We start from the raw sequence: 19,738 nt of genomic DNA, 5'->3' as shown, positions 1-19,738 counted from the left end.
ACCATGATGCTAATTTTATTTAAAAATAGTAACTATGTGTTGTTTATGTTTATATGTTTACAAATACTGAAAAGGTATGTGCCAGAATTTTAGCAGGGGTTATTTATGAACAGTTGGATTTGTTTTCTTTATACTTGTAGATGTTTTATAGTATATAGTAAATAAGAAGTATATTTACTTTTGAATGATAGAATCAAATGAATTGTTTTGACTTATCAAGAGAGACTTGAAATAATTTAAATGGACCAGCATTTTATTAATCAGTCATCAGAGGTTTAATATAATTTTCCTCTTCATTGTTAAAATATTTTAAGCTAATCTTAACACATGTATTTTTTTATTGCTGACCAGTCTTGATATATTCTGGTTTGGTGATCTATTTGCTCCTCTAAAAGGATTTGAAACATATGACTGACTGTTTTAGATACTACTTTATATGTCACTAATCATTTTTTGTCCAGTTTTACAGTTCAATCTGAAACATATATTACATTTGGTTTTTTAAAAGTGAACTTTGTCCTCTTGTGTATTGCAGTTCACTTTTATTAAAAATTGAATAGATAAGAATTTCTAAAATATATATAAAATATAAAGACTAATATAGCATCCATATACCACCATTCAATCAGTGACTATTCATAGTTTTAGTAGTGATTTAAAAATTAGATTTGACTAAAGCATTTAACACACATAAACATCCAGAATATGTGCCCTATTTCTCCATTCTTACCGGTTACATTAAAACTTTAATTTGATTGACTTCTTTAGAAAAATGTACTTTAATCACAAGTGCCCCTGCATGGTTTTGCAAGCAAATTAAAATTTTAAACATTAGTATTTTGCCAGTGTAATGAAATCTTGTTAAAATTTGGTTTAGATTTTGTTAAACATATTTTTGACAATGTGGTCCCATTTACTGAGGTGGTTTGTAACTAATGACACTGTAATCAGCCGTTCCTAGCTCTGTCTTGAAGGACGTCAAGCTACCTAGAGCTAATATGTAACTCTATACTGGCATATTAAAGCTACTCCTCCCTAGAAGAAATTAGAGTGATTAAAATAGGTAGTTGCTTTTCTTGGCAGTATCACATTACTATGAGGGGAAAGGACATACAGAGCCTGCAAAGTGTATTGAGCAGTTCCAGCTCTGTCATAAACAACTAGTTTTTGTGATTTGGATCATGTTATTTGTGCCTCTGTGATCTTAATATTCTCATCTGTAACATAAACAGTTGGATTAAATGACCTTTAAGTTTTTATTTAACTTAGGAAATGCTTTAATATCTTTTCTGCCATGAACAGAGGTAGGAAACAGGGACTCTATGTGTAGAAAGGTTAAAAAGATTAAGGCATTTCCTGAAATAAATTTTAATAGTCAGTAATAGACTACATGTACTTGAAAAGATGGCTGATCAAAGCATGAGGGGAAAAACCTATTGAGAAGAGATTTTAATGACACTCTAAGATTAAGAGTTAATGATAAAGGCAAAATTATCCATTGGTTAGAAATAATAACATTAATGAACATTTGTGGAATATTTACCATATTCCCAGGTACAGAACTGTCTGGTATGCCTTTTAAAATTGTCCTTGCATTTTCAAAATTAATGGTTGCTTAGTACTATTGAAAATCAGCTTTTTTGTTTTGTTTTTGTTTTGGAGACAGTCGTCTTGCTCTGTCACCGTAGCTAGAGTGGAGTGGTGTCATCATAGCTCACTGCAATCTCAGACTCCTGGGCCGAGTAATCCTCCTGCCTCAGCCTCCTGGGTAGCTGAGACTATAGGTGTGCGCCACCATGCCCAGCTATATTTTTTATTTTTTGTAGAGATGGGGTCTTGCTATTGCTCAGACTGGTCTGGAACTCCTGACCTTAAGCTATCCTCCCACCTCGGCCTCCCAGAGTGCTAGGATTATGGGCATCAGCTACTGCTCCCAGCCAATCTGCTTTTTTAATAGTTGAATTTTTGATAAATCAGTATAAAAAGTTTATGGGTATGAATTTGTGAGTTCCTGATCATCAAGTCTTCATCTGAACTGCAAGCAAAGTAAAATCTTGATAGATTAGCTATACTTGAGGCATTACTGGAATAATGAGTTCTCTTTCTTTCTTTGTTTCTTTTCTCCTTCCCCCCACTTATTTTGCTTTTGAGAGAGAAACTTAAAATTAAACCTATGGTCCAAAACTCTGAAGTCAGAATACGTGATATAGCCAGATTGTTTTAGAATTTATATTGCTTTGAAGAAAGATAAACATTTAAATTATTGACCTCTTTGAGATTAATTTCAGGACAGTGTTAATAATAACTGCCATAGTACACTAATTGTTTCTCTAATGACTAGTGTTTAGAAAGCTTGAAGGTTGTAAGACAAAGAATTTACTGAATAATATCCCTGCTTCCAAGCTTCCAAATTGCTTAGTTCTAGAAAGGCTTTTTTGTCCGTTGAAAAATCCTTAACAAGTGGTTAGTATTTGTTTTTCTCTCCTAGCATTCTAGTTATCCTTTTAGAATGAGCTAAAATTTCTTTATTCTAATTCTCTATAATCTTTATTAATCCTTTTATTGTAATTTTAATTTACTGGAGTATTCAATGGGAAAGAAATTCAGATTTTTAAGTAAACTAATTTCTAATAAGATTTTCCAGTTTGACTTCTGTATTAAAGCTAAAACTATAAGAAAGCCATTAAAAAGTGTTAATAAAATGTAGAGACATTTAGAATTAAAGTGACTGGGGCTTGAGTTTACTTGGAGTGTCTTCTGGAATTTTGAGCATTTAAATGTCTGGGGTCAGAGGGTAGAAATATATCTTACTTCCTAAGAGTGATTCTGGTAAGTAATGAGTGAGTTTTTTCTTTCTAATATTTTTAGTCATATACTGAAAATGTACAGGCTGTCACAGAACTTTATTTTATTCCAGCTTTCAACTTGGGGATGAAGCTTGAAACAGAAGGGAAATTTAAATAAAGCATCCTACTTTATACTAAGTGATAGGAATTTATACCCTTGTAATTATAGTTGGAGACCATGTAAGTTGGTCATAATGGTTGATTACATGTACATGGATGTATTCCAGAAGTCACTTTAAAAGTTTTTGCCAAATAGCAGATTAAAAGTGAATTAAATATTCTTTGTTATCGAGTTTATTTAGTTATATATAATGTGTTTCTAATTCTTAAATACAAAGCATATCATATTGTAATACATTTGGTTTCTCTAACACTAAAGAAATCTTGAAAATATTACTTGCATTTTACCATACTTAGTACATCATATTTTATAGTTCTTATGAATATTAGACACTTTGCTTTTTTATATTATTCCACTTACATTATAGTGATGTGAAATCACTGCTAATGCATTTAATGAGATTGGATTTGTTTAAAACTATTGAATAGTGAAGAATGACAAAAAATACAGTGGTAACATGAGGATAATGATTGCTTTGTGTGAAATTTTATTTTATAGCAGATTGGTGCAAATCTCCTGATTTTGATTTCTAACTTTTACTGAGGTTTTCTTTTAAAAAATGTATTAATGAAGTTGAAGATTTTCTTTTATTCTGTTTTATTTTATTTATTTTATTTTTGAAGTACATCAATTTCCTGGAACTATTTCAGTTTTGATATTGTGGAAATTAAATAATAAATAACAATTGTGATAGAAGTGTTGTTCTCCCATAATATAGTATCAATGAAGTATACTTTTTTATTTTATTTATTTATTTAGTTAGTTATTTAGTTATTTATTTAATTTTTTTGAGACGAGGTCTCGCTCTTGCTCAGCCTGGTCTCGAACTCCTGAGCTCAAGCGATCCGCCCATGTCGGCCTCTCAGAATGCTAGGATTACAGGCATGAGCCACTGAGCCTGGCCTATACTTTTAAAAATATATTTTTGGATAGCTGCTTCCATCTTAGCAATGTCCGTTTAGTATCTGTAGAACAATCCTTGTCTTGCTTATTTTGTGTGTATGTCTGATGTTAGACCAGATGACATGTATCCTTTTACTGATAGCCTATTATTTTAAAACCATATAAGGAATGTTGGTTTACATAGGAATATATAGTTTATTAAGAAAATCTTCAGTTGTCAACTTTGATATATTTTAAATTTGAATGTTTAGGGATTAGGGTTAATTTCATGAAATATATGAAAACTGTTGAATTTTTTAGCATAAACCCTTGTAGTCTCTTACCTGGGGTGTAGCTGACAAATTATTGCATTGTAAATTGAATCATGTGAATCACGGAAGCTTTAAACTTTTTCTTTTTATAGCCCTACCTGAACCCATCCTTCCATCCCTCCAAAAAATTTACCCAGTAAGTGTTTCTTATAAATTATTATAATACATATTATGTCAAGTGTATGTAGAACTATTATATGCAGTATTAATGTAAATATAAAAATAGTAAGGCTAAGTATGTGATAACATTTTCTGTACAGGCTGAGGCATTGGCCACTAGAACATTTAAAATGTTTCATATACTTTTTCAGAAAATTCTGATATTTTGTTTGGTTATTGGCTGACAATCTGGTCAATTATGTTAATGGTGGAATTTTTTTTGCATGCTGATGATTATCAATAATGGAAATTAAATATACTCAGTCGGTCAAGGCCCATTTGGCCTTATTTTAGTTTTCTTCATACTATTTTAAAGTATAGTTTTATAGCATTTCTTTAGTTAGTAACTTAGAAATTTTTCAGCCCAGTATATTTATACTTTGAAAAGCGGGGGAAAAAGAAGTTGAACGATCTTTTTACTTTCGTTTGGTTTTGCCAAATAATATACCGAAAGAGGTAACATTAGTACACTATTCTTGTCTGCATAATATTAAGAGTCCTGCTGAAATTAATTGGAAACATTCAAGAAATGAAGTGTGCCTACTAGAAAAAATTTAGCATATACTCAATTTGAGTTTAGAGAATCCTAAGTAATGTTCACATTCATAATCTGTATGAATCCTGTGTTTCTTTCTCAGTTTTCTTGTGTTCTTTCTCTAGAATTCTGTTGCCTTGTTTTATAGTCCTATCATTTCTGTTTTCTTCCATAGTCATCCTTGTTCCTGGTTTTATTTGAAAATAATATTTAAGCTTATTGTTTAGAAAGTTTGACCAATCTTCTGAAACCAAAAACTTTTGTCTGTTTCACATACTTATAATAAGAAGAGCTGTTTTGCTGTTTTCTAAACTTACTGAATGGTCATATTACAGAGGAGAATGTAATAACCAACTTGGATGATGAGTTTTCAAGGAACTTATTGTATCACACAAAATATTGTAAACATAGTTGACATGGAACATCAATTAAATATATTACTAGTTTAATCTCTGATAATTTAGAAGAACTGATGTTCTTGTTTTTGACCATCAGTTATTATTATAATATACACATGAAAAGTACTGGATAATAAAGGTTGGTTGTAATAGAGCCTTGTTGTAGTGAGGATTTCCCATTTTCTGGAGGGTTATCTATTAGAAGAGACTATGACAAGAACCTTTTGGCATCTGGCTATCTATCTTTTCCTCTTTTTAAAAACTAATTTCTGCTGTTATGAACTATTACAATGAGTTTCTAATATAGCTAAGGATCAGTCTTTATACTCTCTTAAACATTATGAAAAATGAAAGAATCAGAAAGTACAGAAATAGAAGTGACTTGAACTTTTTGGCTTTATTCTTGAATGTTTTGCTCCCTCTATAAGGTATTGATTGTTAGCTTATACTGAAAGGTCCAGGACAATGGCCATGTGTTTCATTTTATTCTCTCAACCTTATAATTCTGTGAGACCCAAGTTTCAGTATAGAAAGAGCTGCATATATTTTTCAGCATACAACGAATCCAGTAGTTAAATTTATCCTTAAAAGAATCCATTATCGTATATTGAAAAATAGTTTTGCAGAAATCTCACTTAAAACCCTTTTTACTAATGTAAGATACTGGTGAAATATCAGTTTAATGTACAGTGGTTGGGGGCAGAAGTATTGCTTTTATAATAAGATACCCAGGTTCATACTAATATATTCTAGTTTGAACAGTCTCATTTTCACTTCTGTTCCATTTTTTCTAATTTTTCTAATTATCCAGCTTTTCCCCATGATGGAGTCCTAACTTCTGTTCATATTCACTATTACTGGCCTTACATTCTCCATCCCTGTTTTGCTAATAATCTTATTTCTATACCTGTAATGAGAAAACAAGTTTAAACTAGCCCAGCCTCAGTGCCTTAAAAAATACTACTGGCAAGACCTGCTAGATTAGGAATGTCCCAGTTTGCATTCAGGTGTGGTTACATTGCCATCATAAATATTTAAACCCCCTTACCTTTACTATAAGATTGATGTTTTCATGGATAAGGACTTAACTACCTGCCTCTTATATAGGATTTTTTGTTTTATATGAAACTGAGCACTTCTTCAGTAGTCCAACTGATGGAGCAAGCAAATCAGCTTGTTTCTTATTACTAATAATAACCATCATTTATTTACTATCCATTATATGTTAGCACACTGTAAATTTCATACAGTTTCTTTAATCCTGAACAAATAAACTTGCAAGGTATTAATCCTCTTTCACTAATGAAGAAACTAGGTCTTAGAAAGGTTATATGATTGATCCAAGCTGTACTGGTATTTTTTTGAATATACTGTGTTTCTTGGGGGAAGGCAATAGTACAGTAGTATTCACTAACATATCATTTTATCGAATTTCTGTTTATTACATTTTATTTATGTACATCTGATTGTTCTCATAGAGATACACCTTTATTTAAGGAAAGCAGATATGGCAAAATTTCGGCTTGTATAAATAAGTTTGGGAATGATTTAAAATTTTATAGTAACACAAACAACTTTGCAAAGGAAGCCACAGGTTCTTTTAAATTCGAGCTAATATAAAGTAGGGTTTTATTTTTAAAACAACAGAAAACAGTTTTGGAATGGAATAAATTTGTTGCCTAGTATATTATGCCCTTTTTAGTAATTTTCTTATTTTCTCAAAATTTATGTTAAAATATTTAACATACCAACAAAAGTTGGTGTGTTTCAATTCAGTTGTGATATTAAATGTGAAAGAAAGGGATACAAGGCTATAAACATCATTATCTCTAAAAGCTATATTATAGTATGGAATTATTGATTATTACTACTTAATTTTTATTGACTTAAAAATTATGTAAGTGATAGAGGGCAGAGTATTTACTATTGAGTTAAACGAAGCTGAGAATGTTTAAATTTATAAACTGAGGTTAAACTTATGAAGGGATCTTTATTTTAATGCAAACATGTTATTATGAGGTTTACTTAGATTTATGTTAGGTAGAGTTATTAAGATAACTTATGTTTTTTAGTTGTTTATTTCCTTCCCTAACAGTATCTTGGTATTCTAGGAAGCCATTTATGTTCACAGAATGTAAGAAAATAACTCTCTCTTTTATAGTTATGAAATAAAGAATTCTAAGAATGTAGAGCTCTTTTGTGTAGTTATATGTTAAAAACACCTTAAATTTTACATATATACATATATAGTTATGTGCCAAATAATGATGTTTCGGTCAGTGACGGGCCACATTTACGACAGAGGTCCCGTAAGTGTATAATGGAGCTGAAAAATTCCTTTTGCCTAGTTTTTACTGTTCTATAATTTTATCATTATTTTAGAGTATACTCCTACTTAATTTAAAAAACGTTAACTATAAAACAGCCTTGTAGCTTGGCATGATGGTTCATGTTGGTAATTCCAACTACTCAGGAGGCTGAGGCAGGAGGATTGCTGGAGGCCAGGGGTTTGAGAGTAGCCTAGGCAACATAGTGAGACCTTGTCTCTAAAAAAACAAATAAAATTAGCTGGGCATGTTAGCATATATGCCTGTGGTCCCTGGTACTTGGGAAGCTAAGCCGCTAAGCCGGGAGGATCACTTGAGCCTAGGAGTTTGAGGCTACAGTGAGCTATGATTATGCCACTGCACTTCAGCCTGGGCAACAGAGGGAGACTCTAAATACAAAAAGAAAAACAAATGTTTTTTTCTGAGCATTGAGTCTCAACAGAGAGCTTAAAATATTCGGTAAACCATGCTATAAACAGATATACTGTCATCCTGGCTTTGTTGTTCCCTTTCTAGAGCACATGCAGAGTAGCTTTAGCATAATTCTTAAGGGCCCTAGGATTTTCAGAATGGTGAATGAGCATTGGCTTCAACTTAAAATCACCAGCTGCGTTAACCCCTAACAGTAGAGTCAGCCTGTCCTTTGAAGCCAGGCATTGACTTTTCCTCTTTAGCTACGGAAGTCCTAGATGGCATCTTCCAATAGAAGGCTGTTTTGTCTACAGTGAAAATCTGTTGTGCAGTGTTGCTACTTTCATCAGTTATCTTAGCTAGGTCTTCTGGATAATTTGTTGCATCTTCTACATCAGCATTTTCTGCTTCACCTTGTGCTTTTATGTTAGGGAAATAACTTCTTTCCTTAAACCTTGTAACCAACCTGTGCTAGCTTCAAACTTTTCTGCAGCTTCCTTACGTCTCTCAGCCTTCAATGAATTTAAGAGAGTTAGGACCTAGCTCTGGATTAGCTTTTGTCTTAAGGGAATGTTGTGGCTGGTTTGATCTTCTATCCAGACCACTAAAACTTTCTCCATATCAGCAATAAGACTCTTCTGCTTTCTTAATATTTGTGTGTTCACTGGAATAGCACTTGTAATTTTCTTCAAGAACTTTTCCTTTTCATTAACAACTTGGCTAACTGAGGCAGAGGCCTAGCTTTTGGCCTGTCTTGGCTTTCTGCATGCCTTCGTCACTAAGCCCAGTCATTTCTAGCTTTTGATTTAAAGTGAGGGATGTGTGACTTTTCCTTTCACTTGAATATTTAGAGGCCATTGTAGGGTTATTAATCAGACTAGCTTCAATATTGTGTCTCAAGGAATAGGGAAATCTGAGAGGGAGAGAGACTGGGAACAGTTGGTTGGTGTTACAGTCAGAATATACAACATTTATTAAGTTTGCCATTCTTATATGGATGTGGTTTGTGGCACCCCAAAGTAATTACAATAGTAATATCAAAGTTCAGCATAACAGATATAATAATAATAAAAATATTTGGAATATTGCAAGAATTACCAAAATGTGGACAGAGACACTAAGTGAGCACATGTTGTTGAAATAATGGTGGTGATAGATTGCTTGATACAGGGTTGTCACACTCCTTTAATTTGTAAAAAATGCGATATCTGCAGAACACAATAAAGCCAAGTACAATAAAATGAGATATGCCTGTTGCCCTTCTATCTGTGGGTTGTGCATTCTTGGACTCAACCTAATGTGGATCAGAAATATTCGGGAGAAAACAATAAGAAATAATAATGCAACAATAAAAAATACAAATAAAAATACTGTGTAGCAACTATTCACATAGTGTTTATGTTATATTAGGTATTATAAATAATCTAGAGATGATTTAAAGTATATCAGAGGGTGTGGGTGAGTTATATGCAAATATTATGCCATTTTATATATAGGGAACTTTAGCATCCTTGGGGGCCCTGGAATCAATTTAACCACCTCCCTGCCAGGATACCTAGGGACGACTATACACACATATAGCAACTTTTTTCCGTTTTAAAATGCATATAACACGATGAAGGGATTAATTATCTAGGCTGGCCACGGTGGCTTATGCCTGTATTCCTAGCACTTTTGAAGGCCTAAGGTAGGAAGATCGCTAGAGGCCAGGAGTTCGAGACTAGCCTGAGCAACATAACGAGATGCAGTCTCTACAAAAAACAAAAAAATTAGGTAGGCATGTTGGCATGCGCTATAGTCCCAGGTCCTGGTAAGGCTAAGGTGGGAGATTCTCTTGAGCCCAGGAGTTTGAGGTTACAGTGAGCTGTGATCAGGCCACTGCACTCCAGCAGTCTGGGTGACAGAGGAATAATGATGTGTGGCATATACTAAATAATAAGTCCTTATAACAATCGTATAAGTACTATTATTATAAGTGAACAAGCTGAGGAAAGGTAGGTAACTTAAGTTCACACAGCTAATAGAAGGACGATGTTTCAAACATAGGTCTGACTTCAAAGCCCATGCTCTCAGCCACTTCATTATAGTACCTCTATTTTATGTTAGATACTTATGTTGATTTCAAAACTTTTAAAATGTACTAAAATAAGATAAATTTAAAGGAAATTTAGTGATTAATTTTTAACATACATCACCAGATTAGTGGTGACCTGCATGCAATTAAGATAGCTTGGCAGGAACTTCAACATATCACTCAGTTCTTTGTCTATTCAGGCAGAACATTCCATTTCAGTTTTCCTTTTCTTTGGGACTTTCCTCAACATTTATTTCTAGGGTTCAAGAATTCATACTGTTAGGAAATTATGCAACTTAAATTTGTTTGCCTGGAGATTGAAAGTCGTCATTTTTTGTTTAAGTCTTGTATTGTTTTAAAGAACAGTTACCACATAGAAGTTTAGCCAGTCTAACTTATTCCAAAAAGTGCTTAATTGTCCAAATTTTAAACTTTGAAGGTAAAGTAAGATATTATGATATAGCCACAGAAAAATGATGGAATCTGGCAAAAGATGTTTTTGCCATTTTTGGCAGGCAATTGTATGGACAAAAGCAGTAGGACTTTCAGATATTTTCAAGGGATTTTCTATTTAAATTTTTTTAACTTGATGACATTGAAGAGAAACAAAAGATTATGTATCTTCAAAAATATCAACGTATTTAAATATCATTTGGTTATTAGAAGCTCAAAATATTAATAAGATATCAGGCCGGGTGCGGTGGCTCACTCCTGTTATCCTAGCACTCTGGGAGGCCGAGGAGGGAGGATCGCTTGAGCTCAAGAGTTCAAGACCATACTGCGCAAGAGTGAGACCCCATCTACTAAAAATAGAAAAGTTAGCGGGGTACAGTGGCATGCACTTATAGTCCCAGCTACTTGGGAGGCTGAGGCAGGAGGATCACTTGAGCCCAGGAGATTGAACTGTGGTGCCACCACTGCACTCTAGCCTGGGCAACAGAGTGAGACTGTCTCAGAAAAAAAAAAAACTTCCCTTTATTTGAATGATCAAACAGCAATAATATTGGTAATCTAAAAATTCGTTTATTAAAGAAATAGATGTTATCAGTTAAATTGCTTTTCCATGCACTTGACTTGCAGTTTTTTTTTTTTGGAGACAGTCTCACTTTGTCACCCTGGGTACAGTGCAGTGGCATCAGCCTAACTCACAGCAACCTCAAACTCCTGGGCTCAAGTGATCCTCCTGCCCCAGCCTCCTAAGTAGCTGGGACTACAGGTGTGCGCCACCATACCTGGCTAATTTTTTCTGATTTCAATTGAAACAGGATTTTGCTTTTCCTCAGGCTGGTCTTGAACTCCTGAGCCCAAGCAATCCAAAGCAATCCACCTGCCTTGGCATCCCAGAGCAATAGGATTATAGGCATGAGCCACTGCGCCAGGCCTGACTTTGCAATTTTAAGACTGCTTTTTTTCTCTTTGACTTTTGGGTTGCTCTTTATGTGCTTTCTAAAATGTTAGTTTAAGTTCTGCACCTATTATCCTATCTGAAGTAGCATGTATTTTTCTTAAACACGTAACTGCATTGGAGGATTTCCCTTTAAAAGAAATTCTTTGTAGAAGTCTTAAAGCAGAGAATCTTTCTGTAATGTGAATGATTACTAACAACTAGGGATTTCTTAAGGATAGATGGAATTCCTGTTTACTTGTAACTTCTTTTAGGTGCATCCTAATCTTTTTCATTTTAGGTTTGGATTTCTCCTTCATTTCTCCCTCAGTAAGGATGATATGACCCCTTTTTTTAATATTACCATGAAAAAGAACAGTAGAGCTAAGAGGAGAGTGGCAAATTGTTGGTCCAAGATCATTTAGCATTTTAACAGACTAGATTTCACAACTCTTTGGTTTTAATGTCACAATTGCTGATCTTTTTCTTTAAATTATTGAACAAAATACAGATTTTAAAAAGTTGCAAACAGTTTTAAACTCCAGGTAAGAAAATGACTTCTTTTTTAGCATCAGTTCATAAATTTAATGCTTATTATGCTAGGTTCTAGGAATCAAAATTAGTAAGAAGCTTTCAGAGCAGAAGCTATTAAAATGACTTACTTTCCTTATTATTTGATCTGCATTATGCGTTTTGTTTGATTTTCCAGAGAATAACATTTAAATTTTATAATTTTAAATAATGTTAGTTGGGCTTGGTGGCTCACGCCTGTAATCCTAGCACTCTGGGAGGCCGAGGCAGGTGGATTTTTTGAGCTCAGGAGTTTGAGACCAGCCTGAGCAAGAGCGAGACCCTGTCTCTACTAAAAAAAAATAGAAAGAAATTATCTGGACAACTAAAAATATATAGAAAAAATGAGCCGGGCATGGTGGCGCATGCCTGTAGTCCCAGCTACTTGGGAGGCTGAGGCAGAAGGATTTCTTGAGCCCAGGAGTTTGAGGTTGCTGTGAGCTAGGCTGATGCCACGGCACTCACTCTAGCCAGGGCAACAGAGTGAGACTCTGTCTCAAAAAAAAAAAAAAAAAAAAATAGACAAAGAGGGTAGAGGCAGTTCATCTGTTATTCTTCCTTCTGCCTTTACTCTTTATTGCAAATTGTGATTTCTCTTCTACTTTTTCGCCACCCCTCAGTCTTACATTAGATTTAAAATTTCTACTTGAGTTTTATAATGTGATTAATACTACAGCTGTTAGAAATGTAAGGAGAAGTGCTAAGTTTAGGAGTGCCAGCTTTATGAATTTGGTCAAAATAGAGTTTTTATTCTGAGAGAAATATAATCACTTCTTGGTAGTTAAAAATTATAGATAGAATTACAGGTAAGAGGGCAAGGGAAGGGATATTTTCATTTCTTGCTCCTTTGTTTTTACTGATGGTTTTTTGGGACTAGCATGAAATGATGCACTACCCTGTTTCTCTCTGGTACCAGTCTTTATTTTTCAACTTGGACTTATTTAGATGTCTTTAATTAAATTGTTTTCTGTAAACCCAAGGTTGATTTCTTAGATAGTTGGGAACTTTAACTGTAGTTGTCATTCTGCTTGCCTTAACCAATTGCTTTTTTAAAAAAATTCATTTCTTCCCTGATGGCAATGGGAAAATAATAGAAAATCATTTTTGATGGTACTGTGCATATTACCTTAGAAAGATTATTTTCTAACTTATTGATATATGTTACTTGAGAATCTCTGTAGTTCATTTTGTATATTTCAGAGCTAGAAATATGCAAAATTAACTTGCTGTTAACAGAGGAAAGATCAGATCTGAAAAATGAATGGCATAGGCATAAAGAATAAGTACCCATTAGTGTTCTTTGTATTAAATGTCTTTGTGCCTCTACTGCAAGCAAATAATATCCTCCTTTATAAATATTATGGTAAAAGTTTGCTGAATATTGCTTGTTGATATGTTTCCTGTCTTCTTCTCCCTGCCTTCTTTGTCTATTCACATTTAATTCAGGTTGAACATTTATCTTCTGTTCCCTCTAAGATACAAAATACAAAAACAAAGCAAAACTTAAAATCTTAAAATTAGTATGAGTACTACTATTCATATATTAAAGTTACTGTTATGGCCTTTGAGAGAAGTTTTAAGTGGTAGTTAGAAAATGCTCATAACCTTATGTTTGATATATCCTTCATACGTAAAGTACAACTTTTAGAAATAAGAATTAGATATATTTATGAAGAAATTTATATGTTGTTGGATGGAATCTTGGTATGTGTAGTAAGGTTTTATTTATGACTTAGAAAACCTTTTACTACCATAGGGATCTATTTGGTTAACTTAGTGATATACTAAAACCAAGAATTAAAATATCTTAGTTTTTTAGATATATTGTGGCCTGTTGCAAATACTGGTAAAATCTTTGATGGAAGAAAATCTTTAAGTTTTGAAATTGGCGACATAGAGAAAATTTCTTCTCTCTTCTTCAGAGAGCCTAGATAAGGATTTATAAAGTTTCTTAGTGTGTGTTTTAAATGGCTTTACATTTTTTGACTTTTTCTCTTTGACAGGAGTCTTTTAGTCCCGCTATACAGCTGCACCTTGTACATCAAGCTCCATGTAATGTTCCTCCTTACCTCTCAAATAATGAATCAAATCTTGGGGAACTCTTACTGGGCTTTCTTAAATATTATGCTACAGAATTTGAGTAAGTAAAACTTTAAATTGTGTTTACTCATTTATATATAAGTGAGTGCTGTGAATTTGGTTGGAAGCTGTATTTGTCAATTGTAGTGTTGTAAACTTGTCCAGAAATATAGAGTTAATAAAATTTAATATGTAATGACTAATTATTAGAAACTAAATAGATTTCATATTCCTAGCCAATAAAAAACATTGTAGTTCAATAAGCCCAATTTTAGTTGGTTTCAGTAGTGATCTCATTTTATGTTAAGTCGCCATATTCCATAGTAGGGCCTATGTAGGCCTTAAGTGTTGGTTCTAAGTAGGTGCTGTGTTGTTTGGAACATCTATTTTCTAGGAAATAGTAAAAGTGCACTTTAAATACTTAAATTACATAGTAAAAAACACAACCAAGATAACTTAGAAAAGATCTATTTAATACTTGATGTCCGAATAAATAGCTGTGTTAGTATGATCTACAAATCAAAGAATATAAAACTTGAAGGAAAAAAAGAGAAGACTTAGGAATTGTACAAAGTTAGAGGTGGGTATAGTGACCATAGGATACCACTTTGAAGAAGTTTGGAAAGGGGAATAAAGAATAATAGTAATAATAATAAATTGCTATTACTAGGTGGGAAAAATAGCTCAAAGGAGATTATATTTATTTTCTCATTCAATGTATGTAATAACCATATGATGTGGTATTATTATGCCCATTTTACTAGTGAGGCATGTAGAGAGAGGAAGTAACTTGCCCAAGATCACATAGCTAGTAAGGGTAGTATTTCAGAAGATTTGACTGCAAACGTCATACTTGACTATGGTACTTTATTGCAATGTTGATATTGTCTTTTCTGCTATGATGCAGGTAGCTCTAAAGAAACTTGACTCATGAGATGATTTGAAATGTAGGACATAGGAAGAAATGTTACTCAAATTCTTCAGTATAAAGCTTATACCAGACTTTGTGCCAGTTTTGTTTGCAGTTGGGTCCCCAGTACCTAGCCCAGTGCCAGATAGTGGATACTTGAAAAGTACTAATGTCGAAGTAGAAAATGAGATCTTGGACATGATTCAAAGATCCTTAAAGTGACTAGAAGCTTACTGAATTAGGTTAAGAAAAGGAGTAGGAAAAGTGCTGGAGGAAAGTAGTTCTGTAAGAATGAAATTACAATAATCCAGATTAAAAATTATCAGGATCTGGCAAGTCCAGGCAACAAGAATAAAAAGAAAGGAGCCTTCATTTATATTCACATGAAGAAAGATTAAAGACTGTGTGAGACATGGGACGTACAGAGACTATAAAGTTTTGATGGTTATCCTAGAGTTCCTTTTGAAGACACTGCAATAACAATAGCGAATGTTTAGTGAGTGTTTACCTAGTATCCTGTAGTATACTGATTGGTTCCTGTGGGTTTCATTTAATCCTTACAATGATCCCTGTCAAGTTTAGGGAATTCGTGTACATGAAACTTGCCCACAGAAATGCAGCCAGATCATGGGAGAACTGGAATCCAAATTCAAGTGTGACTTCAAAACCACCTTCTTAATTGTTAGACTGTATTGGCATCATCTATTATGTTATATAAGTTAGGGATTGTGTGGTATTTGTGGAGGGGGAAAATGATTCACAGAAGAAAAATATATTTCTGCCATGTATATTTAGGATCAGAGTATCTAGATACAAATATCTTGAAAATCAGCTGCTTTGTTGAACTGAAACAAGATGGTAGATGTGTAGGTTTGTGTGTTAGTTTAATATTAATGAGAGCTAGCTTATTGGACCAAATGATACTGGCTAGGATGCTGATGCTTGGAAAGAGGTTTTGAAACTTTATCATATAGTATATTTGTCATTTCCTATGAGATATTTTCAGAAATTTGACTGTAGGGAGCACAGCCAAGAATGTAGCCATGGTAATGAGCTAGGTGCCTTATAAAAGAATTCTGGCAGCTGTTAAAATGTTTGTAACGATTTCTTCTGAACTTTGAAGTATTTAATTAAAAAATTCTCTTTACTGAAAGACAAAGAATTAAGTACCAGTTAGGGAATGCTTGAATATATGGTATAAACCTTGTAGAAGTTTTATACGGTCCTTTAAATCTACTAATTTTTCTTACCTACTTCACTCACACCTTGCTGCTGAAAATTATTAAAATGAAGCCAGGTTTTTAGAACTATATCTGGGAATAGGGAACTAACAAGATAGGAGAAAAGGATCAGGTGACCCAGGGATTTTAGAAAACACAATCCAAATGTACTCATTTTTTATTTTAATAAAAGAAAAATTCAAGTTATAAATGTCTTAAAGACTCATAGAATACTGTAGATTCCAGGAACCTTAAAAGGTTATAATCCCCTTTATTACTTAGATACCTAATTGTATGTCATTACTGCTGGTCTGCTTGTTGAATTAAAAATAATACATACATAAATACATGAATCTTTAAGGAAATATGAAGGCCCAAATTTTCTATCTCCTTTCTTATTCTGATTCTTTCTTCTCGTTTCTTTTATTTACTCAATAAATATTCGTTGAGTGCCTACTATGTACCAAGCTATTTTCTATGCACTGGGGATATAGCAGTTAACAAAACATGCAAAAATTTTTGCCTTCACGGAGTATGGAGAGATAGACAATAAACAAAATGTATATTGTGTTAGATTATGGTTAAGTGGAGAAAAATAAAGCAAAAGCAAAAAAGGTGGTTCTGGTGTGCCTAGTGGTTGCAATTTTAATACCTATAGTATTGCAATTTAATATCTAACATTGTGAGGGAAAATCCCACTCTGAAAAGGGGACTTTCAAATAAAAACCTGGTGGAGTGGAAAGCGTGAGTTAATGTGGCTGTCTGGGAGAAGAGCTTTCCAAGCAAAAGAAAAAGCAAGTGCAAAGACCTTCAGATGGGGTTTGCGTAATATGTTCAAGGAACAGCAGAGAGGCTAGTGTGACTAGAAGAGAGTAGAAGAAAATGACATCAGAGAGTTCAGGAAGTCCAATCATATGGGGTCTTTTAGTTAATTCTGATGAGTTTGGCTTTCCCTCTGGGAGATATGGGAAACCACTGGAGAGGTTTCAGTAAAGACATGATGTTATCTGATCTAGGTTATAACGGGTTCATTCTGGCTGCTGGATAAGAATAGACTGAAGATAGCCAAGGGCAGAAGCAGGGGGACTACTTACAAGAATATTATAGTAGTCTAAGAGAAATGATGTGGCTTGGATGAAGATGGTTGCAGTAGAAGTGGATGAAAAATGGTCAGATTCCATATGTATTTTGATTTGCAGCAGATTAGATGTGGAGTGAGAAAGAAAAAAGTCAAGGATGACTTCTGTTTTTTTGGCCGAAGCAATAGGAAGGATGGAATTGCTCTTAGGTGTGATGGAGAAGACTAGAGATGAGCATTGTTGATTTTGAACATTTTAAGATTGAGATACGTATAAGATGTTCAAGTGGCGATATTAAGTAGATCAGTTTGATGTACAAACCTAGAGTTCAGGAGCGAGGTTGCAGGGCTGTATATATTTAGGAGTTGTCAGCAGATAGATGGTATTTTTTTTTTTTAAGAAATGGGGTCTCTGCCAGGCGCGGTGGCTCACGCCTGTAATCCTAGCACTCTGGGAGGCTGAGGCGGGAGGATTGCTTGAGCTCAGGAGTTCGAGACCAGCCTGAGCAAGAGCAAGACCCCGTCTCTACTAAAAAAAAAAAATAGAAAGAAATTAGCTAGACAACTGAAAATATATATAGAAAAAATTAGCTGGGCATGGTGGCGCATGCCTGTAGTCCCAGCTACCCGGGAGGCTGAGGCAGGAGGATCGCTTGGGCCCAGGAGTTTGAGGTTGCTGTGAGCTAGGCTGACGCCATGGCACTCTAGCCCAGGCAAGAGAGTGAGACTCCGTCTCAAAAAAAAAAAGGGATGGGGTCTCACTATGTTGCCTAGGCTTGTCTTTAACTTCTGGCCTCAAGTGATCCTCCTGCCTCAGCCTCTCAGAGTATTAGGATTACAGGTGTGAGCCACTGCACCTGGCCCTCATGTTGTAATGATTAGAAATATTAAGTAATTTAGAAATACTTAAAAGTTCTTTGAAAATGCAGTGGATTGAATTGGTCTAAATGATAATGATTCAAAATATTCTTTTTTTTGTCTTTTTGAAGTACTTCAAATGATATAGTCATTTTAAGTAATTGCATTACCTGGGTTGATTATAGGTTGAAGCTTAAATGATTCATGGTTAGGGATGATCAAGAAAATGAATATATATATGTAATATATATCACATACTGTTTCTGTGACCCAGTTTAGAACCAAGTAGTGGCATGTAATGTAAATTCAAGAAGTTTTAATAGAAATGTAGTAGTGAAGATAGAGTGCCTTTGATTTAAGGAAATAAAAGTCGGGTTAATAATTTAACAGCGGGATACAGTATTTCAATATTCTAAACTCTTCTGAAAGAAAAATCTATGCCCTTTAAAAGTAATGTTTACAATTTTAATTCTGCAGATTCAATTGTCCTATAAGCTGATATTAAAAAAAATAGTCTCAAGGAAAAAGTTCATTTTATTAGTAAAATTTGACTTAACTGATACAAAGTGAAGTAATGCAAAGTTTAATACTATAACTTTGGTTCAGGTATATGTTTATATAACTCTCTCCTTTACATTGTTATATTTAAAAAAATTTTGGAAACATTTGAAGTAATAGAGCAGGGTGCTCCTTTTCAGTTTGGAGCCCATACTAATGGAACTGCAATAAACTATTTTACAAACTCCTCTTGATCAGAACAAAATAAAAATCCCACTTTCAGGATGCTTTGTGATGATCAGACTTCACAAGATGCAGTATTTTTCTTGCATATTTAATATGTAGAAATTAAGCAAATTTCCAGAAGCAAATGCCAAACTGGACCCACGATTATATTCTTGTAGATTCTCTATCTGATAAATAAAGAGAAGTATAAGGTGAGTGTTCGAAGGTCCTGAGCTATAGTCTTTCTCTGCTTGCTGAAATGGTAGAGAAAGCTAAATACTGCTAAAAAGATATCAGCTATTCATCAACTTAATTTTTGTCTTATATAAGGCTGAGTGGTCATACATGTTTTAGTATGTTTCTTGGGGAAAAAATACTTGTAATAACTTAGAAATGTAGAGAAATTTGAAAAAAACTTTAAAAAACAAAATATATGCCTTCTGATCAGTGGTGAATGGAAAAAAAGAAAAAAAATGTAGTTAGTATTAATAAAGACTGGATAATTTATCTTCAGGACTGCTGATGAAATTGTTTTACTTGAATGAAATTTTATTAACAGCTGTATCTGATATACAGCAATAAGAGTATATTGAGTATACTGTGTATTGAGTAAACAGTATATATAGACCGGGTGCGGTGGCTCACGCCTGTAATCCTAGCATTCTGGGAGGCCGAGGCCGGAGGATCACTGAAGGTCAGGAGTTCAAGACTAGCCTGAGCAAGAGCGAGACCTCGTCTCTACTAAAAATAGAAAGAGATTAGCTGGACAACTAAAAATATATATATAAAAAAAAAATTAGCTGGGCATGGTGGCACATGCCTGTAGTCCCA

The 19,738-nt window shown here is 33.8% G+C and overlaps 1 protein-coding gene across 1 annotated transcript in view; it reads left to right on the top strand.

The window, feature by feature from the left end:
• The window catches only part of PAPD4 (PAP associated domain containing 4), a 69,931-nt gene that overhangs the window by 45,181 nt on the left and 5,012 nt on the right, over positions 1-19,738 (top strand). The window contains exons 9-10 of the mRNA XM_012664479.1: positions 4,274-4,317; positions 14,043-14,179. Of these exons, the coding sequence (XP_012519933.1) occupies positions 4,274-4,317; positions 14,043-14,179 (181 nt within the window). The remainder of the gene's footprint in view (positions 1-4,273; positions 4,318-14,042; positions 14,180-19,738) is intronic.

The sequence above is a fragment of the Propithecus coquereli genome, unplaced genomic scaffold, assembly GCF_000956105.1.
Source record: "Propithecus coquereli isolate 6110/MARCELLA unplaced genomic scaffold, Pcoq_1.0 Scaffold9, whole genome shotgun sequence".
Lineage (NCBI taxonomy): Eukaryota > Metazoa > Chordata > Mammalia > Primates > Indriidae > Propithecus > Propithecus coquereli.
This window is presented reverse-complemented; position numbering and strand designations above follow the sequence as displayed.